The sequence below is a fragment of the Copadichromis virginalis genome, linkage group LG13 (assembly GCF_057382275.1).
Source record: "Copadichromis virginalis isolate Kocher_CV1m ecotype Utaka linkage group LG13, C_Virginalis_male_GT1.1, whole genome shotgun sequence".
Taxonomy (NCBI): Eukaryota; Metazoa; Chordata; class Actinopteri; order Cichliformes; family Cichlidae; genus Copadichromis; species Copadichromis virginalis.
The window spans coordinates 27,680,028-27,704,423 of NC_140630.1; the positions used below are offsets into that span (position 1 = coordinate 27,680,028).

General features: G+C 41.1%; 1 protein-coding gene across 1 annotated transcript in view; it reads right to left on the bottom strand.

Moving 5' to 3' along the window:
- Positions 1-290: 290 nt before the first annotated feature.
- adgra1b (adhesion G protein-coupled receptor A1b) overlaps positions 291-24,396 on the bottom strand; it is a 195,270-nt gene continuing 171,164 nt past the window's right edge. The window contains exons 16-19 of the mRNA XM_085478355.1: positions 23,823-23,946; positions 14,232-14,377; positions 5,137-5,232; positions 291-4,807 (exon numbers count right to left, since the gene is read on the bottom strand). Of these exons, the coding sequence (XP_085334481.1) occupies positions 3,394-4,807; positions 5,137-5,232; positions 14,232-14,377; positions 23,823-23,946 (1,780 nt within the window). The 3' untranslated portion in view covers positions 291-3,393. The remainder of the gene's footprint in view (positions 4,808-5,136; positions 5,233-14,231; positions 14,378-23,822; positions 23,947-24,396) is intronic.

Consider the following 24,396-nt stretch of genomic DNA (forward strand, 5'->3'; position numbering starts at 1 on the left):
AAAGTCTGGGCATGCACCACACACACTCGCACAGCAGCAGCAGCAGGAACAGCAGTCAAGCCTGTTATCACTTGATTCCTCCCCCATGGTGAGTCCAAAAGACATCTCAATTTTCATCACGCTGGCAGAAGTTATAAAAGAGAATTATGAAGAAGAAGAAGAAGAAGAAGAGGGAAAAAACAGGCTTTTGCGATCACTTGGATTCATATTCACATATGTTAAATGCACTTTCACACACATACACACAGGTGGCAGGCACACAAACACAAAGCCAAAGACGCGCTCGTCCGTTGCATGGTGAAAAAATACATTTATTGGAATCTGTGTCAATGTAGAAAAAATTGAAAACTGGCTTTAGGTTTTGTCACAGTACCACAAGTGAATATTCCAGCAGGCGCCTGGTGAGCCGAAACGAAGCCAGCTAGCTTGTTTGGGGCAGTACATCTGTTACTGATGGCGACAGAGAAGGTGGCCTATGGCGGCCTGTGATACCAAACACACCGTCTCACAGACACTGAAAAGCTCGGGCTGCTCCTAAGACACACCACCAGCAAATGCACATGTTGTACAGCAATTAACCTAGACCGATGTTCTCTCGGTTTAATGTGGGATGATTTCGTTGTGATACTGTTACAAATCCCTTTCCAATAACTATAAAGCCAGGGCCGCTGGCTGCTAGCATCCAAGGTGGCTCAAAGGAGCTTGTATTGTATGATCAATTGTGGGCCAATGTTTTATAACCCATAAGCTGAACCCATAACATCCCATTTTGTCCCAGTCCCTGGCAATAACTCCAATGGCCCTGTGCAAAGCTATGAGGTTCATGCATCATCTTTGATGTCTACCATTGCCTTCCTTTACTGTTCAAAGCCTTGCCATTCAACCAGAAGGACTGTCACATTAATATTTTGCTTTCTTTCTCTGAATTTCTTTCCTTAATTCAGGTCTGTCTGAACAAGCACTTCTATTATAACGACACCGTAAGTGACAAATACTATTCTGGCAGGCCAAACGTTATAATGGGTAGTGCATTTCTATTTCTGATATGACAGGATAAGTCTCACAACACACGGCGAGTCTGCATACTTTATGAAGTCGACAGAAAAAAAAGGCATTTGAAAACAAAAAGGACATTTCTAAACTCAGATACTGAGCATTATAACACTGAGAGGTCAGTTTTTTCCCATACAACTTTCTTTTACATAGACTTATTTTATTCTTAAATATCTTAAATCTCATAAAAAATAATTCATCAGAAACCAATTCTATATACACGGACAAAAAGTGCACGAGATGGATAGAGAGGTGGTGCGCATGCTGAGGTGGTTTCGCGAGAGTGGGCTTTGCTGTGAGATTATGCTTTGGATGTTGTTTTTTTTATGAAGTGTTGGCTGGTCTGATGAAATGTATGATTTGTTTTGTCTGGAGCATTGTATTAAATATTATCATTCATAAAACAAACAAGCGCTTCTAAATCAACACGGAGACTCTTTTGGCTTCTCTTTCGAGAGGCAATTCTTCAAAGAGAGTGTGACCTTCACGGTTTAAAAAAACAAAAAAAGAAATGATCCACATTTCATCTGTTAGCAGTCCTGACAAAAGCTGTCACCAAAGCAGGACATATGATTTTACTGACTGGACTCCTGAATAAATGTAAGAATAAAGGGATAGCTTATGGTTTATCTTATTTTCTGTAATACATATATTGTTACAATGTCAAAAGCAATCTTGAAACCTCTCTAAATGTTTTTTTTCTAGTGTCGACTCTGTTTGATTCAGTGAGGGGGGTATCAGCTTTGGCTATTACTTTTGGCCACACATGTGCTGTTTCTGAAGGGCAACCAATCAGGAGAAAACTGGGTGTTCTGGGCTAAAGCAGTTGCCCAGAAATAACTGCACTAAAGCCTGGTATAAGATAAAGAAGGATTCATTTAAACTATGAATCTTGCAAAGATGACTCTAAGATTGAAGATTAAAAAAAAACTATGAAGCTGTAAATGAGCATAATGGGTCCTTTTTAAAGTGATGCAACATGAAGGTCACAAGAGCCAAATAGTACTGTTGAGAAGTGAAATAATCCACAAGTGCTTCAAAAAAGGACACATGGCAAGCTGCATTGGGTCGAGTCAAATGATATGTCTGTGGAAAGGCATTCATTTACACCATTAAAACACAGCTACATATAAGCATGCATGCGTTGGAGCTTTTATAAGGCAAATTATAAATTTATAAAACACAACAGGGCCGAATTTGCTCTGGTGTCTGCCATGTATCATTTTTTTGGCTTCGGCCAATGTCGGGTGAGTCTGAAATATTTTATTAGCATTTTAATAGGAGGGAAAATTGCAGGACGCTGGGCTGGTTTCCCAAAGTTATGTTGATGCAGCTTGCTGTTATTGTTGTTGCTGTTTTTTTTTTCTAGATTGATTGTACAGAGAAACATAAGCTGATGTGATACCGTCACATGAAGCGTGTGCAAACTGAGCTGAATGGAATAAAAACCAGCACACCGGTTTGGCAATGAACTTTGCTGTGAGGACCTGGCTCTTTATGGCACAATGGATCCAATGACTCACTGACAGTAACTTTCTACACACAATGCTGTTGCTGCTGATGTGCCGTTATTCTCTCCAGAACAGAAAAGAAAAAGAAACACAACAGTGAAGACATCATATAGACAGCACGATCAATACTGACCTGGATAAGAGGATGCTTAATTTCACTTCTCTTTTTCTGTTGCTTTGAATTTTCACAACTTAACTGGCATCCACACATCTCTTGTAAGCAACAGTATCTTTATATATATTTATATATATTTCTTTTTTTTAGAAAACTCTAGTAGATATTCACAGTTGCTTGACCGAATGGCAAAAATACCCATGAAGTCTAAAACTGCTGGTTTAGTTGTCTAAAGCATGGATGCCAAGAAGTTCTTTTAAGTACTGGAGGTTCACTGTCATCAGAGACTATTTGACGTGTTTCAAAGTGTAAAAAATATCTTGCAGCGTGTTGCCTTTGAGCGTTAACACACACAAATTCATACGTACAACCATTCATTTTCTTGTATATATAGAGAGAGATAGATCTGTAGTAATATGGAACAGTGGCGACACCTTCGATTACATCTGAAGGCGCCATGCGACACACGTTTTCACAAATTCATTGTGATGGAAGAAATTCGGTTTCTGTCAGTGGATGCCCCCTGAAGGAGAGCGTTCAAATGGAATTCTGTACAGTAAAACAGCACACATAAAATCAAGAGGACATTAAAATAAAAAAATATCCCACGCTGATTGTGATGTTTTAAAATGTTATACAATTCTTTGTTTTTTTATTATCCTAGAAGGGGAAGCAGGAATGCTGCCTGCATCCCCTCTTCTCAGTCTTCCCACACTACACAGTAGTTTCATTCTTCCAGGGTCCAGTGCGTATATTTCCTGTGCTGTCTGACGTGTAGAGGAGACCCTCATGCAGGCTCCCCTTTAGAATCCCGTTCTGATTGGGCGGGTTCTGAGGGTAAGATTGTCTGCGCGGGGCGTGCATTTCCAAATGGTGATGTGTTGCCACGGGGTCCTCCTCAGCCACTTTGCCGCAGCCGCACAGGAAGACGCCCGTGTCTCCTGCTTCTGCCGGGCACAGAGAAGGGAAAAGGTCTGCCTTGGCACAGCAGATGTGCCTGTGGCAGGGATTATGGCATGCCAGGGACTCTGCAGCAGCGTGGCATGTGTGATGCACGTCATGGTGGCCTTCGTGGGCCAGGTGTGGACAGATGTGGGCGTGGCGCTCGTGTGTGCTGTGGGGGCTGTCAGTGTGTAAGCTGTGCACGCTGCCTCCATCCACACTAGAGGGGATGTGATAGGCGTACTCCCTCTCACTCCCCGCTCCACAAGCACCGGCCCCATCCCTGCGGCTGAGATGTCGGCCTTTAGTCCTGGCACTGCTCTTTAGGCAGGGGTGCAACTGGATCCCCGGCCGGTAACCCTCCGGGTCAGCGTGCAGCAGCACATGCGTGGCCGCGGGCTCTTCTTCCATAAGCTGCTGGCTGTGCAGTGCGGCACAGCACGGCGTCACTGGCGCTAGACACGTCATGTGATTTTGTGAGGAAGGAAGGGCAGCGTGTTTACAGTGAGCTAAGCTGCCATGGCCACAGCTTAGAGCTTTAGCCTGACAAGGTGAGTCATGGTGGCAGTGGCTGTGGCCGTGGCCGTGCCCGGGGGTATCTCCGTTCACGTTGACTTTGGGCCGCGTTTGAGCGGGCGCGGGGGCACCAGAGGAGGCGTCGGCGCTTCGTCCAGGACAGCAGGAACACCAGCAATGCCAAACATCGTCCCGCTTGGCACAGTGATGGATGAGGACGAAGAGGCCGAGGGTGACGGAGAAGGCACCATAAAGGCAGCTGAAGATCATGTCCAGGAAGTGGCCCTGTGACACAGCTAGTGCCCCAAAAGTCCAGGTTGCCAGGAAGAGGAATAGGGTGAAGGCCGCTGTTCTTAACTGAGCCTTGAAGGAGTGCTCGTTGGCCAGCAGCGCGGGGTTGATGGGAATGCCAGGGCAGCCGGCGGGGCAGTGGCTCCCGCTGGGCGGTGGAGCCAGGGCTCCGGGCTCGGCTCCCTGGTGGCAGTGTGTCGGCACATCGACAGCAGCCAGCCTCTGCTGCTCCTCCGTCAGTTGCTTGAGCTCGTACTTCTTTTCAGGGTGTCGCCGTAGCTGGATGAATGTGCAGAGGAAATAGATGCACGTGACCAGGACGATGAAAGCTACGGGGCCAAAGAATGCTCCCAGACTGGGCTCCCACGCCATCCAGCAGCTGCAACACACACAAACACACCACTGCACTTTAATACCATAAGAAATATGGAACAATTCAAAGTTTACTTTCTGTTTGTAATTAAATGGTTACCTTCATAAAGTCACATCATCTTTATGTGTTTACTGAGAAGAGAGTAACTAAATGAAATACACATCCACCAAAGGGAGCATACGCTTGTGTCTATGTATACACCCGTCTAACAGCGTTTAAAGAAGATTAAATCAAATTTAATTTTTGGGAGTAAAACATAAAAAAACTCTTTATTTGCATAACAATGTGAAACATCATCTCAGACTGACTCAGGAAGAAGCAAATCTAGGACTTACTACAGCGCTTGCTCCCTGCTGCCATAGTTGTCTATATTGACAGCTGCCGTGACCCCGCAGATGATGAGGGGCACTCCACCGCTGACTAGATAAAATCTTTGAGGGTAATGGGGGGAGGGGTAAAAAGAGAGAGTGAGACAGGGTCAGTAGGGCAAGAATATCAAAGTTGGAAGTGAAAAGACATTTACAAATCCTGTGTCACACAAAATACACTGTCAAAATAAGACTTCAGGAAGATTAAAAAAGCTGTCAAAGAAGGTGACAGATGAAAGATGCTGGCTTGTGCTGTGAATGGACTGGTTACCACAGCAGATGGACACACACATTTGATTTGGCAGCTTTTTTTTTTCTTTTAAACACCACGTGAGAATTTGTCTCTCCTCTTGGGAAAGCTTTTCTGTTTTGGGACAAATGTGTTAACCACTACAGTATGGAGCCACTGGTGAATGCAGCTTTATGAGTGTTTTAAAATAAATGAATGAACAAAGATCAATGATGTGTGATTGGAACTTGTCGGTGTGCCTGTGACCACACTCCATGGGAGGAATCGCCACCTACAATTTGTTTTCTTTGCCACAAATCAAAGTGTAAATTTTCCTATATAAACAAATCTGTTTTCCCGGCGATAAACTTGTCAGTGCTCATTTAGGGCATCTGCTATTCATCAGAGCACCGAATATGGAAAGAGAGTGCGGATTTAATAGGAAAGGGATGGCGAACTTATCAAAACTGGCTTATCAGACAGACAGAAAACGGATTGTATCCTCGACTTCAGCTTTCATTATCATAAAGAGGGCAGGTCACTTAATAGACAAAATGAAAAAAACACTACACAACAATGAAGCACAGAGTTATACAGCTAAGTGGCAGTTATTTTAGCTTTCATAGCAACAACCCCAGAAATACAGCATTCGTGTTATGTTGTAAGCCACCAAGAAATTTAGCAGAACTACCTTTAATTTTAACACGTGTTTTAAGTGAATTAGCTCTGACCTCACTTGCCAACATAGCTGATGTAATGGCGGTTTATCCAATTAAATCAAGACTATATAAGGCTAGCTGGAGAAAAAAACCCCCAAACAAACAATAATATCAATGGGAGAAAGATGTGAAGCGGAACTAATAAAGTATGATCTTAACAACAGTGCATTATGCCCCTAGGTATTACCATGTTTAGTTCTGTTTACTTTGTGTTGGATTAAATGTTCTCAAGGATGATATTCTAATGTTAACCGCAGATTATTCGGTGCTTTTTTCCCCCTCTCCTTGATCTTTCACATGTCAGCTACACTTATGCATGCGCACGGCAGGTATGTGAACCATGAAACTTGCATTGCAACAGTATATTACGATCCGTCAAGACTTCGGCGCAGAAACAAAGCTAATCCCCCAGCAGCTTCCTGTCCTTGGCTTTCCCTCCACTGTCATGCTATACAACAGTATGCTATTTCCTCTTCCTTCCTGTTCAATCTTAGCCTCTGTCATTACTCTAACCTTTCCACCACTCCATCTTCCTCCGTCTTCATCCTCAGTTTCCTCCCTTCCACCCCTTCTTACTGTGGCTCTCTCTCTCTCTCTGTCGCTCTCCCTTCCAATCGTTACTCCGTCACACAGCAGCCGTTCTGAAAATTCAATTACAATCAAGATGTTTGTCTGGGCTGGTCGGTGAGGGGTGGCTGGAGGTGAGGCAAAGACAGGGGGTTTTCGGGGGGAGCATTACTGGCCTGTCACTGTCTGTGTGAGTGGAACGGTTCTCCCGGGGGACCCTGCTCCAGCAGAAAGCCATTTACAGCTAGATAAGCATAAATGAGAAGAGCTAGTAGATGTTAAAGCACCCAGCACTTTATAACCCTCATTCCCCTTTTATCCCTTCTAGGAAAGCCAGCATGTGTTTCCTTAAGACGTGGTCCCAAGTGAAGCACATGTACAGTACATGCAGAAACTGTATCGAGAGCGTGTGATATATTTCATTCTACTTGCTGCCTCGTTTTTATTCGAAAAGGTCTACCGCATTAAAATTCTTGCTAATGCACCCATTCTAATATGAATATGCACACAAAATCCTGCCCCCCTTGAATGCACTCATCCTCTTTGTTGGCCAATCTACTTTTTTAAAAAAGCCTTCAAACTCAAACAAAATGGCTGTGTATGCAGTCTTGTGCTTTTGAGTGAGTTTAGGAACAGCAATCATCTGATATAAATAGACCCTAAAGTGCCTTTTAGTCAGTAGCTACAGCAACTCCTCTTTTTGTTCCTATGCTTATGCTTATCTTCTGTTTTTATGACTGTGCACTGTCCTTTCTCTGGACCCTGTCCAGGATATACATAGCACAGCTGGGGACAACTGATGGTCATATTCAGCTCCAGCAGAGGGCAAGGGCTTTGGAGTAAAGCTGGAGGATGGAACATTAAGGCATAAATTTGGCATTAACCACAGTCCTGCAGGTCTGAATTCTCTTTAATGGGCAAAGTAAGCTGAATGAAGTGGCAGTTCAACACTTTGGGAAATATACTCATTAGCTTACTTGCCAAGAGTTAAATGCACAGATTTATGCAAAGATTGATGCCACAGCCAAAAGAAAGCTGTGCCAGCTACCACAGCTTAGCATAAGGATCGCAAACAGAATAAAAACAACTCACAAAATAACACTCAAGCAATATGTCTGTGAAGGTTCTCAGTCATCCAGGCCATTGTAGTCTAAAGAGTTTGGAAAGAAAAGCGTCTGGACTTCTTTAAGTTGCTTGAACACATTTCACCTCTCATCCGAGAAGCTTCTTCAGTTCTAGGGTCAAATGGTGGAGAGCCCCAGATTTAAACCCAGTGGGAGTAACCCCCCAAGAGGGACAAAAGGACCCCTAATGATCCTCTACCTAATCACATGAGCCAAGGTGTGAAAACGAGTGTAGATTCACAATTAGCCAAGGTTTCGGGTGAGCTCATTGTGAAACCTAGCCCCACCCTATCACGTCCAGAATTTTTTTATTTCCAAGCGCCTTAGATAACACTCAAGCAAAAACTCTGAACAGTCTATGTTAATTTCAAGTAGTCTTTTTCAAAGAAAGATGTTCTTCCATATACCATTTTATTTTCTGATACATTTTTTGCTACTTTTATCATGTGACAACAGCTTTGAGACACTGTCACAAATAAGAGGAAGCCTTAAAATCCCCCCTTAATCATAAAACTAACAGAGGACAGAACAAAGTCTGCAAATCACTTTGTTCAAAGCCTAAAAGAAGCACACGCAGAGACTTCTCCAAAAATCACAACACAACTTTATGTAGGTTAAGTGTAGCCGGATTCACTTTGCTCTGAAACTTCACATCTATTAAAAATGTGTGGTAGTCTTCTCATTCAAAATAATTATGCCCCAAATGCTGAATTTGATCAAATTCTGGTCAAAATCTTGTCAAAAACAAAAATAAACTTGACTGGTATACACTTTATACCAATCATACTTTCCTTAATGATTAATTATTTGAATAAACAAACATTTGATTTTATTTCCGTTGCAGTTTATTCAAAATTATTGCTTCATATTTATGAAGGCAAAGAATCACTTTTTGTTGGAGTTAAAGTATCAGAATTTCAGGAGCGGGACCACGCCTCCAAACACGCTCCTTCCGGTTCTCATCTATATATGTCCCCCCAGTTCTACAAGCCGTAGTTCTCGTTTACCTGCCCCACCCTCCCTTCCCTTTTCAATTCTTTAACTTCTTCACTTCTATTTAATACACGGGGATCTGCCAGGCCCGGGAGCTGCCGCCCCCAAACTGCAGCTTAATTCATATCCAAGCCCTTCTCCTTTATCTACTAAAACGCTATCAAACCTCAAATGAGGACGTGGGCCCAGCGAGTGAAAGTGCTCTTTAAACAGTTCATTAATCACCTGCAGCATCATACAGCAGCAGGATCCATGTGTGTGTCTCCAAAACAACAGTTTTGCACATATACACTTTACAAAACTTTGCAAATATTGTAAGATTTTGTAAATTATATTTCATGTCACTAATCAAAACACATGGATGATATAATTGCAAAGAGCATTGTATTCTTTTCTCTATTTGAGAGAGGTGAGCTGCCAAAGGCTACAGTCGCTTAATTTGTTACCCGGTGGTTTTCCTCGGGTCGAGTATTGAGCACCATCATAATTGCTGGGACATTTTCCTTTCTAAAGTCACAAATAGTTTTCTGTCATGTCTAGTTTTTCACACAGTTTCAGTCTTAGAGTTTCACTGTAGGCTATTTGCAGCAGAGATATTTTTAGGTCTATGGATGCTTCCCAAGTAGAACATGACCTCTCAGCAAAGTACCCACTAAAATATAACTAACGCCTTCTTGGTACCATAAATTACTGTAACTGATAATTATACATGACACACAGACAGTAGATTAAAGTTGTTTTTGTTTATCTATTTATTTGGGTTATTTAGGGACTTGATGGGTGACCTTTTCCCTTTAAAACACACTGCAGCATCTCATGTGCTGGGTATATTTTAATTGTTTGTCCATCTAAATTAATATGAATAAATTTTAACTACTGTAAAAAGATTTAAATGAGTATTACAATACATTACATAATACATTACCTTAGATTTCTCCCTTGTTTCCTGCTATACATGTAGTGTTATTTTACACTTACATGACTGCACTTGTCATGTGAGTTTTCTTTTCGATATCACTGACACCGACGGCTGGTATAAGAAGTTTTTATCAATAATTGTCAGATATTTGATGGAGATTCTATAGTGAATCCTCTGTTAAGTTTTAGAGGAAAGATCAGCACTCATCACTCCGGATCGGTGTTAGTTAATAGCAAAAACAGAAGCGTTTAAGGTGTGCGGTCCAACATGGTGTGGCAGATTTTTGACAGGGGTCGGTGTAATGGTCGGCTGGATATGCCATCAGATGCTGTCAAGAGTGGAAGGCCGGGAAAAGAGGTAGATGAGGAGAAATAGGTGGGTTGTTGGGAGGGGAGAGAAATTGATTTGTCTCCAGCTGCTAAGTCTCATTGCATGAGCCTGTCTGACGGGGAGCATTACAGTCAATCACTGTGGATCAACTTGACTGCTGTGCCACACAATCCCCCCGTCTGCCCCCAGACAAATTATCTCATTCACAAGCAGTGCATGATGGGAGAGCCTCGAGAACATTCCATATTAAACCCCTGAATCACGCAGGTGTCTGAGGATTTGCTTTGCAAGGAAAGTGCTGCTTATAGGTTGAGGGGATCCTTATCTTAGTGGCGTCCGTATCCTCAGACTTTCAGCGACTCGTCAGGAATACGTTATTGAGAGATTCGAATTTTAATAATGTCAGACATATGAATCTGCCCCTTTATAAATTTTCCAGATATTAGTTTCGGGTGGTATGGGCAATAAATGCCCATGAGAGTGCTATATTCGTCATAATAATCCTTTTAAACCACCCCACAGACAGCGATTCTAAAAGCACGTAAGGTGTTGCAGCAGGGTTCATATCCAGTGCAGCTCCACATGTTCAAATCATTTTCTAGTTTGGGGTCGTCTGCTGTATCTCCTGCAAAATATTCTGAAAAGTTCAAGAAAATTCATGCAACTGAAATTTCCCAGCGGGCTTTAAGAAAATGACAGATTAAATGACAAACATACATTTGCTACGGTCTGCCCCCTGTTTGCCTCTCTGTTGCTGCTCTGAAACCTTCCTCTAACAGGATTTCTCATTGAAGCTCCAGCAGCTTCTGCAGCACGGTTGCAATGTGCTGAAGAGCTCACACAGCACCTTCTCACCGCAGAGGAGGAGCGCCGCATGGGTCCAAAAAACGATCCTCTTAAATGTGCCAAATGTTAGGCGTAAGCAGTAAAGTAATAAAACGAAGAAGTAGGGGGAAAAAAACAACACAAATAGGAGAAATGTAATCTGATGTGCGCGTGTCTAAGTGAAGAGGAGTTAAAGGGTTAAAAAGCTAAATACATTTAGGTTTTTGATAAAGCTTCTGGCTCAGTGGCCTCCTGGGTGACTGCGGTAATTAGTAAAAGCACTGGAGGTGATGCTATGGTGAAGGGCTTTAGTCAATTACTTCTCCGTCCTTCCTTCTCCTCCTCACATTCACCTGCACTCCCTCCTACTTACTAAACCTTTAAGTGTGGAAGGAAAGCTCACACAAAATAACCGAAAGTACACTGTGTTTTCACTAATCTATAAAAAAATCTATAAAAAGGCAAAACATGATGTCTCAGGTTATTTTGAAATGCCTATTAATGAACAGCTAACAAAGGTTTGTGTTGTGTTGATTTACATAGATTCTGAACTGCAGCTATCAAATTGTCGATGTTGTCAGACTTCAGTTTAGTCAATGCTGCGTTCTCGTGTCTGCCATTTGGAGCGGCTGACATAGTCGTTTTTAATCCAATAAAACTACTTTAACAAAGTATTTTAAGTATGAATGGTTATTTCAAAATTAAGTATTTAAACAACTTGCCAATAATGTTATAACTTATAACAGAAAGCAGCTGTTTCTGTATCACCTTAACCATTGTGTTGTCCTCGGGTCAAAAATGACCCCTAGGTGTGTGGCAAACAAGTGTATGGGAATCCCGAGGACGACACAAGGGAGCTGCAGGTGCTTTAAACAAATCAAGTCAATGCTGACTCTTGTCTTCACATAGGAACCAAACCCTTGCCTCTTAGGTGAAACTCCATTGATTAACCTGTAACACTGCCTGCGTTTTGTTTGTCACAGTTGTTCATACTGTCCGTGATTCCCGATATACATAAATATTATGAAGAAGTATAACAGGCAGTGTTACAGGTCAATTTCTTTTTTAAATGTTTATTTGAATTATGTCACAATCCTTATTTTTGTGTTTTTACAATTAATAAAGTACATTACAAATACACTTAGATATTCACCAGTGTTTCTGGGCTAGAGATTACAAGACTGCGGCGGTGACTGCAATGATTCTAGCAAACAGATCAAAACACTTTCTGGTCAGTCTGCTATAGTTCAGTGAGGCTGTTTCTTAATGTCCTGAAAATATCAGGCAAGTTGATTAGCCAGACAAGCTCAGTGGGGAAATTCAGGAAATGCCCTACTGAGAGCTGCTGATGACTGACGGTATACTACATATTCATATTAACCTTGAATGTCACCCCTAACAACAACCTCTATCCATTTTAAGTGGTCTCTCTTCAGGAAATTGGCTGATTACAAGGAATTTAAAGTTCTCTAATCAGTGGTTTATCAGTTTTCACATAAAGTCACTCCTTACTATTCAACACCCACGACATGTGTGAGAAATCAATAAGGTGATGCAAAGTGTATCAACAGAAAGTCTTGATAGCCATCTCGCTGTTGATGTTGAATAATGCAAACCAACTGGGGTTTTATTTTCATATAAATTATGCAACACTTGCATGACAGTTTCTCCCCTTTGAAACACCTGAGCCTAAACTAGTGTGAGACACAAAGATGCAAAAGTTTACTCCACAGTAAAGTCCACGTAGCTCACACGTGCCCAAGGGAATGGCTGAGTAATCTGACAAACACATATTTAGCTATTTAAAAGCTCCAGCAGCTTCTGCAGCACGGTTGCAATGTGCTGAAGAGCTCACACAGCACCTTCTCACCGCAGAGGAGGAGCGCCGCATGGGTCCAAAAAACGATCCTCTTAAATGTGCCAAATGTTAGGCGTAAGCAAACACATATTTAGCTATTTAAAAGCCACTAAGAATTTTATTCTGTGTCCATGTCAAGCTAGCAATAGTCATTATCCCACCAACTCAAAGGGTATGAAGCAGCGGTCTCCAACCATTTTTGCGCCACTGACACTTTATGTCCGACAATATTTTCACCGACCGGCCTTTAAGGTGTCGTGGATAAAACCAGTACCGGTAACAAAAAAAGGAAGATTTATTCATAACACACGGGGAAAGACCCAGAGAAACTGAGTTAATGATAAAACCGATTAAAAACAATAATGATAAAAAACGATAAAAACCCTGAAAACCATAAATTTCACACCTGAGCCTCAACTCTCACGGCCCGGTACCGAACGATTCACAGACAGGCCCGGAGGTTGGGGACCGCTGGTATAGAGGATGCTATGTTGCTAACTCTGCAAAGTTAGCTTATCAGAAATATGCCACATATTGTTAGCTGTTAGCTTTAGTAGGTGCATGAAGGTACTTATCCATAGTTTCTTACAAATCACTGTACTGCTGACAATGGGAAACTGGCAAAAGGTTTTCTTCCACCTATAAAGCCAGTGGGAAAAAAAACTGTTTGTGAAAAACTACTTCTCACTCCGAAGTGAAAGTCCTGGTCTACCACTGCCTCCATCTGTTAGCAAGTTTATGTTATGGTGTGACTTTGTTGTTCTAACAACTGTGAAAGCTAATGTGCGAAATCCTCAAAGACACACAATATTGGGAGTAAATATAAATCTATTTATGAAGTGCTTTTCCAGCCTTGCTGATCAGTCAAAGAGCTTTAGATTACAAACCACATTTAACCACGCATTGATACAGCGTTTTACTCTATATAGTTTAAGCCCTTTATCGGCCTTACATCCATGGCCCTTTAGAATCATCAGTCAAGCCAATAGTTGTGTTTTTAGTCAGTGGGAGGAAACTGGACCACCTGGAGGAAACCTATGAGGGCACAGGGAAAAACTCCATACAAAAAGATGAGTAGAAACCAAATCAACAGTGCTAATCATTGTATAGTGCGCCACACATAAAATAGACAACACAATATAAGACCCAGGGGTCTGGGGCAGGACCCTTATAACTGAGTATATCGATCATCGCTGTATTTGTATTTTTACTCATCCGAAGACTTCTTTCATCAAAATGTGAATGCATAAACCTACTATGACAGTATATCTCAGCCTCGGTCAAGTTGTGTATATACAAAAAAATGAAATAAGAAAGCAAATAACTGCGCAGTGAACCGTCCTTGTCCTCTAAAGGCACACATGAAGCAATCAAAAAAGACCAAAGAAAAGTACCACACACACACATACACAAACACATATGTGTGCACAAATGTTTATGAACTTTCTGTTGAGCGGCATTCAGGGTTGGGAAGGGTTGCGAGGACATCTGTGCTTACCTCAACAGGGGCTGTTTAGGGCGCGGAGGCGGGTCACTGTCTTGACTCTGTGGAGGCTTCTTGGTCACCTGTTTATAAATGTTCCTCGCCGTCACCCCGAGCCACAGCATGGTTGACAAAGACGAGTAGTGCAGCACGACCCCGACCTGAGATTGGGTGACGGAGGGTGCATCAAGTTACTTCTTTGACTTTGCTGAACTTTTGCTTATACATAATACTGTAAAGTGTGTCTCTGTGAAAAATGTCAGACTTCATTATATCCCTGTAACTCAAAGAAGAAAAGTGTTCAGGATGAGCTGCCACTCCTCTTGAGAAAATAACCATCAATGTCACTCCAAGGGTGTCTCCACAGACGTTTTCCTTAAAGACCTGGCTGCTTTGTGTTATCCTCCACTAAAAGACAATAGTAGAATGACGGAAAGACAGGTTCAAAAAGTGCTATTGAATCATCAAGGTTGTCTAGGATAAGAGCAGCATAGTGAGGTTATACTGGTGGATACTGAGCAGCTCCTTATCAGTTGAGTTAGAGGACATGAGGTGTGCACCGTGAATAACAAACCTGAATATAAATGTCAGTCACGTTGACAACTATCAGCGTGTGATTGTTTTTCCAAAAACGCACTGTACACATATCTCCGTTCCTCGTGTTTTAATATTCATGAATTATATTTGAATGGGGAAACTAATCTAACTTTGTTTAAAAGCTTTGCTAGCTCACAGACAGAGAGCATAGACATGACAGTTGCAAAAAAAGACAGAAAGGAGAATGGATACAAAAGATTAAAATGCACTGAGCCTTTTCTTCAACCAGTCAGTGCGTTCATGATGTACTGGCAACCTGAGGTACCCAATCAAATGGCTTCTCTCCAGCACGAAAGGCCTAGGGACTCGAGCTACCAGTCCAGATGCTAATTGGAAGCGTACTTGAGCTGGTTATAGAGAGCAGAGAGTGGGTGGTAAGTCAATCACAGCTTCAGAGTCCACACTCTTCAGAGCTTCTTTAGTGCCAAGAACAGACAGAAGGCAAGTGTGTCTTTAAATATGGTTTTAATGGGGGAGGAGGGGGTTCTCATATTAACGTACGGAGCGTGACCTGTGATTGTTACTGGCTGATTAATGTCCTGAATATTGTTTTGCTATTGCAACTGCACGATCAATCAAATGGCAACAAAACTTTAATGTCCAAATCAGCTGAGACAAGTCAGCAATAATAAAGCGACACAGCTATAGTTGCCCATCTGGCAGTTTTTCAAAAAAAATCACACACAAGCCGCAGTGGACCAATAGTGTGTGTGTGTGTGTGTGTGTGTGTGTGTGTGTGTGTGTGTGTGTGTGTGTGTGTGGTTAAAGAAACCCTATGCTAACATTTGTTTTGATAATAAAGCAGAATTTCTGGTGTCTTTCAGAACCGAAGGTGGTCACAATTATAGCTGTAACCATTGGTGACTGGAGCTATTTGTGACCATCTGTATTCGTTATTGAGTCTGTGAAAGGTGCATCATTTAGACTGGTATATACTTGAGGGACCTGACTTCTAAAAAACACAGCAATATTTTGATATTTGATGTTTTACTATTCAGAGCTGGTGTGTGCTTTCACCTGATGTGCCATTGTTAGCACAGAATCTGGGTAAATACAAAATTTCAGTCAATAATCGGATCAGTGAGCAGCAGCACAATGATCACACAGTTAACAAAACAGAAGCTGGAAGCAGCCCAGGAAGCCTGATCAATGTGTCCCCATTAAAACAGTCACTGCTTCCGTCTCCTCAAATCCCTCTTTTATCTCGTATGGAGATGTTGGTGAGACATGAAAAAATTAACACTTCACAAAAAAAAAAAAGAGTGGCTTGATTTTGATTCGTCGGCTACTTTCCTCCATACATGTGTGGTCAGTGGAAGAAGAGTAGCAACTTGTCAAAGCACTAGCACGTCCTTCTGCAGTACCAGTACACAGTGCAAGAGTGAACCCCAGGATTCTACTAGCTCTTAAACAAAAGCATCATGTGAAATTAATGTTAAATTAATAAGGAATCAGCATTGTTTTTGTATTCTCACTAATCCTATAAGTGTCTTGTTGAAAAACTAAAGTAATAAATAAACATGTTTTTTCATCCCATAAACCACCATTAATGGTTAATAGAAACATTTATCACAAATGATCATAAATCATTTCTGATTTCGACTTATTTTCACACACATTGTATTTCCTGACCGCAAAACGTTTGACCAGAACTGTATGTAAACTACAGAGTATTTTTTTTTTTTTATAATTATAATAATTTATTAGACACTCTTTTGTATTAGATGATGGTAAAGGCAAGAAATCTGTTTTTTTCCTTCCCTTCAAGCTGACTGTTGTAAAATATATGACAGAAAATGAGGAAAAGCAGAATTATAAGGCAACAATAATATTGTAAGTCTAGAAAAACACGTGTGCTCTTTATACTTTCTGACTGGAAATCACAATAATCAGTTTCATAGTATTTTTTTCAGTGAACCTAGTCCTTGAAAACTGATTTGAAATTTGAATAAACATTATCATAGTTCTGGAGGGAAAAGAAATGTGGAAAATAACAAGCGATTAAGAATTTTCAATGAACTCTATACTACATTTTTATTTCAGTTAATATTGCCAGATGATCTGTTTTAAAACATTTGGCACAGACTAAAAGTGCGATATTAAAAACTAACTTTAAAGTCTTTTATCTTTTATCACATCTTTGTCATATTGTTTCCAAATTATTTTTGGTAACCAGTCTACTCTAAGCTACAGTATTTATGTACAGGGAAACTTGGGAACAGTCAAAGTAGACCCAATGGAAAAACAAAGCAAAATCACTGCTATAATGTAATGCCCTCTCTCTCTCTCTCTCTCGCTTTCACAGCTTTTGCCATCACAACTAATTTCACAGTGCGGTGCTAATTAGGGAAATCCTCTGTATAGCATCTTTAAGCTGACACTTGGATGTTACCTCAGATCTAGGTCATCCTTAGCCAAGTTCTTTTCTAAATTAATAGGTTATTTAACGCCGGTCACACTCAGTGAACAATCATCTGCGATGTGTAATCCAAATTTTGATGGTCTGAGGTAACATGAGGTAAGTCGACTGGAAACAGTGGTATACTGTATGTTGTTCTCCTGCTTAGCCCGGGCAAGCAGAAAATGTAGTGTGACAGCTAGGGTGTTGCTCAAATCAATGATAAAGCAAGCCTTGTTTGAAGAAAAGATAGAAATTGAGATTAGAGATGACTTTGACTTTGAAGCTGTAAAGACATTGGATGCTGCATAGCGACAGTGCCACAGTGGGTGGAGTAGCGGTGCACGACTGAAGACTGGCATACAGATAGAAGAACAGGCAGACGAGTATGGGATGCAGGTGTGGAAGGAAAAGGAGGGGGGGGGTTTGGAGGAGGGATGGGTGAAGACTGGGTGGGGAGTGCGTGCTTGAAGTCTTGCGAGAACTGCCAAATCTAGACTCAGAGCCCCTTGAAGTTGCTTAGTTTGGAGCGAGAGCATGTACTTATTTTTCCTCCTGGGAAGGGAAAGGAGGGTAAGTGTGTGCGTAAGGAGGTTGGCGGGGTGATCGGGGGGTACAGTGAATTTAGCAGGCAATGCGTGTATCCGTGTGTGAATCTGACTGTGTATATGCATCGGGAGATCACACATCTCCTCAAGCATTCCTGTAATTATCCCAAATTGTGTCTGGTGGGGCCTGCCTCGATCCCAGTGGAATTGAAGACAATCTGGGCTCCTTCCCAAATCTGCCAAGAGTGATTTTGCTAGCAGTGATTAGGTAAAGGAGGAGCATCAAAAAGTATTCAAAGGCCCCAGGACAAAGTTGAATAAATGAATGAAAGGTAAGTACGTTAAAAACCAGCGGCAAGGTCAGCTAAATTACACAGCTCCATCAGAAAACTCTGCACTGATATTGTGGGAAAGCAGGAGATTGTGTGTGGCTGCATAAGTAGAATTCAAATAACAACCTTTTTCTAATAAGAAATGGGTTTTTGAAAATAATAACATTATTTCTTGTCCTTTCAAAACATTAAACACTGATGTACAATTCAAGGACAAACCTAAAAAAAAGAGAAAAAAACATTTAGAGGCAACAGATTATTGCAACAAACGCTTAATTTAGTACATTTTAAAATGCTTGGGTATCTAATCGAGTGAAAAAATCAAAACATGGACACACCAGCCAAAGTGCTTGTTTACAATGCCACAACTCAAAAGCATATAGAACAATATGCAGCTCATACTAAGTTTAGATGATATTTTATGCAGATGACACATTCCTCAATATGATTGAACATCATTCATTCTTCTCTCCTCTGAAGCTTGTACTGAATGCTGAAAAGTCAATGTCTCCCAGCCACCTATACACTCAGTGGTACAAAAACTAAATTTCATCCAGCTTTTAAGAAAATGAGGAGTAAATGGCACAGAAACGAAAGATAACAGTTGAATTCTTATAGTGATGTTTCTGTGAGGACCACCATGTTCTTCTGTTAAGAGATGTCTTTGTTCTTACATTGCTGCATGGATAACCTTCAACACTAGGCTATGCTACATGCTAAAAATCTAATTGTGTATTATTTGAAAATATAACTTTGCCTTCATAAGCATTAGAAGAAGATAACCACATTCTCTGTTCATTAAGATCTGCAAAGGGTACATCATTACATCACTTCTCTTCTCAAATTTTAAACCACTATGCATCTGAGCAGTGCAAATAGTTCTGAACTTGATCTAAATTGGACCTTATTCGTAAAATAAATGATAGAAGATTTGAATTTCTTATCCCTGTGGGTGTTTTTTTATGTCAAGTAATCAAAAATGATTTGATGTGCTTCACTAGACAAAAACTAGTTAAGCTACTCTTGTGTCCCTTTCACCATTTCTCTAAGAGTAAAGGGACAAATACCAGCCATTTTGTGTCAGTTACCATCGTATGGGAAGACTTGACGGCTGTGACACAAGTGGTGACTTTTTTTAAGACATGCCTGTCAGCGAGCCTTCTGCTAGACAACTCAAGAAAAGCTGGCTATATTTCAGCAGAGGTAGAGTTGTTACACTATGGAATAGGAGGCCACCTAAAGTGCTTGTGACAGCAGAAGAAGGAGTTGAGTCCCAAATGTGTGATAGCGCACACAAAAAATGGAGCATCGGAGGCCAACTGATCCAAACAAGTAGTGACTGAAGACAGTCTAAACTGTGAGTGAGAAGTAGAAAAGAGGTGTACATCAATCTCTTTGTGGCTACATACAGTAAATGCCCCCCTGCTGAGGTGAACTGACAGTGGGAGATGCTCTGCTCCAGCTGATGTTTCATGCTCACTACTGAGGTCGGTCAAGCTATCAATCAAATGGATAGGAAATCCACAGGGACCATATGGTATTCTAACCATGTAAAAAAGTTAAAGGAGAGACATATTGTTTTTTATTCTCACTTTCATTCTTTCTGACGCTGTCAACTATCGCAAACATCAGAGACACAGTTCAATAACACAGCAATTATGTCAGAAGCCTCTTTGATTTTTCCAGCTTTACAAATTCACATATGTTGACATTTTAATTTAATATTTTTCATGGGCTTCTGTAAAAGTTAGAGAGGGGGATGTTTGATATATTGGAGTGTTTAATATGGAGCTGCGAGGCAGGAAGAAAAAAGAAGATTTGCCAATATAGAGAAGGAGGACATGCAGGGGGTTGGTATAACAGAAGGATGTTAGAACAGGGTGAGATGGAGGCAGATGATCCACTGTGGCGATCCCTAAAGAGACCATCCGAAAAAAACAAAGTGATGTATGGAGGAGGCCAGTGAACAACAGTGAGTGTCTACAGCCATCTCTAAAACATGGTGGAGGCTTTGTCATTGTTTTGGCTGCATTTTAGCCAGTGCTGTCTGGGATCTCATCAAAACTAATGGAATTCTGAACACAGGAAAGTGTGGCGATATGTGGATCCACCACGCAAAACCATCTGGAAAACATCTAATTAGTAATGGCTTTATTTTTCAGCATGACACAGAAATGATAAAGTAAAAGTAGAATGCCAGGCAGAGCCTTCAGCTGTTTGCGAAACCAGCTCCCAGTCTGGATTCAGGGGACAGACACAATCTCTACTTTTAAGATTAGGTTCAAAACTTTCCTTTTTGATAAACTGTTTAGTTAGATGACCCTGAATCCTCCCTTAATTTTGTTGAATTAAGGCTTGGTTACTGGGGGCTTCCCATTGAGCACTGAGGGTTTCTTTTTCCCTCACTCTTCTTCATTCTTTATGTGTTTAAACACCACTTTGCATTTAATCATTAGTTAGTACTAAGCTCTGGCTTTCTTCCACAGTGTGTCTTTTGTCCCGTCTCCTTCCCCTCACCCCCAACCGATCATGACAGATGGTTTTGTCTTTCTTTCGAGAAGCCTGCAGAACTATTCCTGCAATCTATCCAAAGAAATTACAAGAAAACTTGCCCAAGTGAGATCAAGTTGTGCGAAGAACAAAGGTGGTCATACTAAATATTGACTTTAAAGCACATTACAATTTCACAAACTCTTTCACAAACTACATGTCTCTTTACCCCTATTTCCCTTTTTTCATAGCAAAATATAAAGAAACGAGGCGTGGCTCAAGAACTTTGCACAGTACTGTATTAGCTTTATAGTTTCATTTTTGATGTGATTTTATTCAGGTATTTTTTCTGTTTTCAAGTTACAAACTCTGTCAAAAACAGCTACACTCTAAGTTCAAGTGGAGTACCAGAGTGTAGAAAGTGTTATTTAGATTTGTATGCAAGTATTTTAATATGAAAATGCAGTCACTGCTATCCAGGGCCTGTTTCTCTATCTATAGCTAGGCTCAGTGATTCCTGTGATGGTCTCCATTGTCATTCAACTGCCTCACCGTCTTTGGTCCAGCTAACCACATATGATTTACCTAAATCTATGCAACCCTCATCAAGGCTGTAGAGGATAAAAAGGGCTACAGTACCTGCAGGCAGGGACACGCAAGACCCGAGCTCATGAGCAGTGACTGAACTCTAAATCTAAAACACTTTCAATGATGTGAGCTTCAGGACTCATCTAAAAAGCACGCCATATACCAAATTAAAGAATGCCTATACTATAAGATTTCCAATGCCTCAGAGGAGTGAAAACACTTTAAGCATGCAGGGGCCCTCAATTTATCCAGGGACCATAATGCATTCAAGATTTTTTACAGTAACCCACAAGCTCGGCAAAAAAACAAAATCTGTGCAGATGTTAGGTTGAGAAAAACACAAATCATGAACCATAAACCATCATACACAAACTTAACACATTACTGCCTTGTCACGGATAGGAGCGCAACATAGCAAACAAGTGTTTCATCAACCAAATACAAATACTATTCAAACACTAGGGGTGCAACGATATTCGTATCGATATTGAACCGTTCGATACAGTGCTTTCGGTTCGGTACGCATATGTATCGAACAATACAACATTTGTAATTTATTTTATCAACTTTCCTTCTGACGATGCTGTCTGTGTTGAGCGCTCAGTGAATCTGTGTTCGACTACTCCGCCTAGGCTGCACTGTGGAGCGCAGATCCACTGAGCGCTCAACACAGACAGCATAGTCAGAAGGAAGAGCGCAGGGCAAGCTAGCGAGAGAGAAGTTAAGCTCTCCTTGCAACATGGACCTCCCCCACCCTCATTCAGATCTGGCGTTTGGAATTATTTTGGTTTTCATGTGACGTATGACCCTGAAGGTAAGCGAGTCATGGACTAAAGTAAAACAGTATGTTGGATGTGCCACGCAATGCTCAATTACATGGGTGGGAACTAGTGTGTTAGCGCAGTTAGCTCGTTAACGTGTTGGCCGTCTAGCCCCATGCACGGGGCGATCGGCGGTAGCTCGTTAACGGAGATTTGCCGTGTTGTGGCGTTAAGGTCATTTCAACGAGATTAATGCTGACAGCACTAGTGGGAACACAACGAATATGACTGCACATTTACGCCGACATCATCCTAGTGCAAAGACAAGTGGAAGCAGACAAAAACAAGCAAGCATGCTACTAACTTTAGCCGAGTCATTTAGACAGCTGTTAGCACATGATTCTCCTTACATATGTTTAAAATGCTGCTGAGAATATAGCCCAGAAGAAGCGGATAGTATAGCTTTTATTTTGGAAAGAGACATTTCTCTGTAATAAACTCTCTTTTCCAAAGATGAGTGATTCCTCAATCAGATACAGGGCTCGCAATATCGCTAGCCCGACGTCCTAGCGATTTTTTTTTCAGTCGGGCTACCAAAATCTATCTCTGCCCTGCCCGTCGGGCTATTGTAGGAAGGAAAAATATATGTCAATGCTTTTGCATTCTTTCAGAAATGTAGCTGGGTAATTATGTCATTGGCATCGGTGAGCCACTGTCAATATGTGACATATTGAAATCGCGTTTGAATTTGTGCTTGTTTTTTTGCTTTCAATTTGCAATCGTGCAAACTGTGTATAGAGAGCGACAGCACCGATCTGTGAGTGATGATAATTTGTGCACCAATTCCTCTGACATCGTCTTATTAATTGTTAGCTTACTATGCAAACATGACAAGTGAAATCTCCCGCAGCAAGCTTAAACATGTGAGAGGTTGATCGCGCAGAGAATCGCTGAGCTTATGTGAGTGTGTGTAAAAGCAGCAGGAGAAGTTATGACAAATCAGACTATAAGGCAAAAAGAAAGTGCAGCTTTATGGTTTCATGGACAAAAGAATTTCTGTGGCTGCAATATGACGAGCTAAATAACCAGGGCTGCACATAAGTGGTCCGCAGGTGCGCATTCGCTGTCAAAATAAAAAACACGCACAAGGGTTAGGGTTAAATTTAAAAACTGTACTTTTGAGTTAAAATATATATTTATAATTTTAATAAATGACAAATTAAAAAGGCATGAACATTTCTTTTGTATCGAAAAAATATCGAACCGTGACACCAAAGTATCGAACCGAACCGAACCGTGAATTTTGTGTATCGTTGCACCCCTATCAAACACGTAAAAATCCTGGAGCTTATTTCATTAAGTAATTTAAAAATCCTTTGAAACTGCTTTTACTGTTATTTATGAAGACAGACACGCAATCCACAACGATCATGTTGCATCTCAAGTACACAGGCAGGGTGCCTTTAATGAAAAGCGATGTGGTAAATGCAACATTGAAATTTCCATAGAAAAGCATGTTTGTACAAAATTCTATTGACCAGAAAATCTTTTATATGCTAACAATTTCTAAAACATCCACAATGTTTGTGGCACAATGCCCACCACTAACCCCTGGGCAAAAAGAAAGAGACAAAGATAGACAATAGAGAGCCTGCTACTGAGTGCAGTTATGATGGGAAGGCCTGAATCATCCGCACTCACTAGGCCACCACTTTACTAAAAGAGTGACCAGACCATACATGCAGCTGAAGCATGAAAGACACACAAAGCGGGGTTATTGTACATCCACATACTGCACCCAGTGGCCTGGTTGTGGACACCTGAATAGACATTCACAATCAATTTTTTGAAAAGCTTTGAGAGTGGGACGAATGAAAAGGGAATGCACTTACTGCTTGACAGATGATGGGGTATTTGATTCGATTGATGCCGCCAGCAAACACAGCGAAGGTCAGCGCTGTGTGGAAACAGAAGTTGAGCAGCATATGCCATCCCTTCCGACTGATGCGGATTGCACTGCCAAAAAAAAGGTTCAAGGGAAAAAAAATTAGTAGATAAATAGTGATAAATATCATACTGTGAAGTGTTTTGTGGATTACCTTTTGTAAATTTGGTTGAAATTGTGTTACTTTCAGTATTATTTACAAAGGTCAGCATCAGTTTTCTTTATCATTTATCTCCTACCATATATATTAACAGTAAAACCTGGTAGTGCTGTCCATAGAAACCGAGTAGTATAAACAAAGTTTTATATACTTCACTACCAATACACCTGCTGAGTAGCAGATATTTAAATTTTTATGAAAAAAATAAATCTATTAGCAGAAAGATTGTGAGCTATTTGTATTCCTGTCTGAAGACAGTTCCACATTCAGATGGAGGAGCATAGAATTTTACCAGATTTCTCTTGAAGAACTTGGGAAGCACTATCCCAGCCAATCATTATCAACCATACACATAAGATCA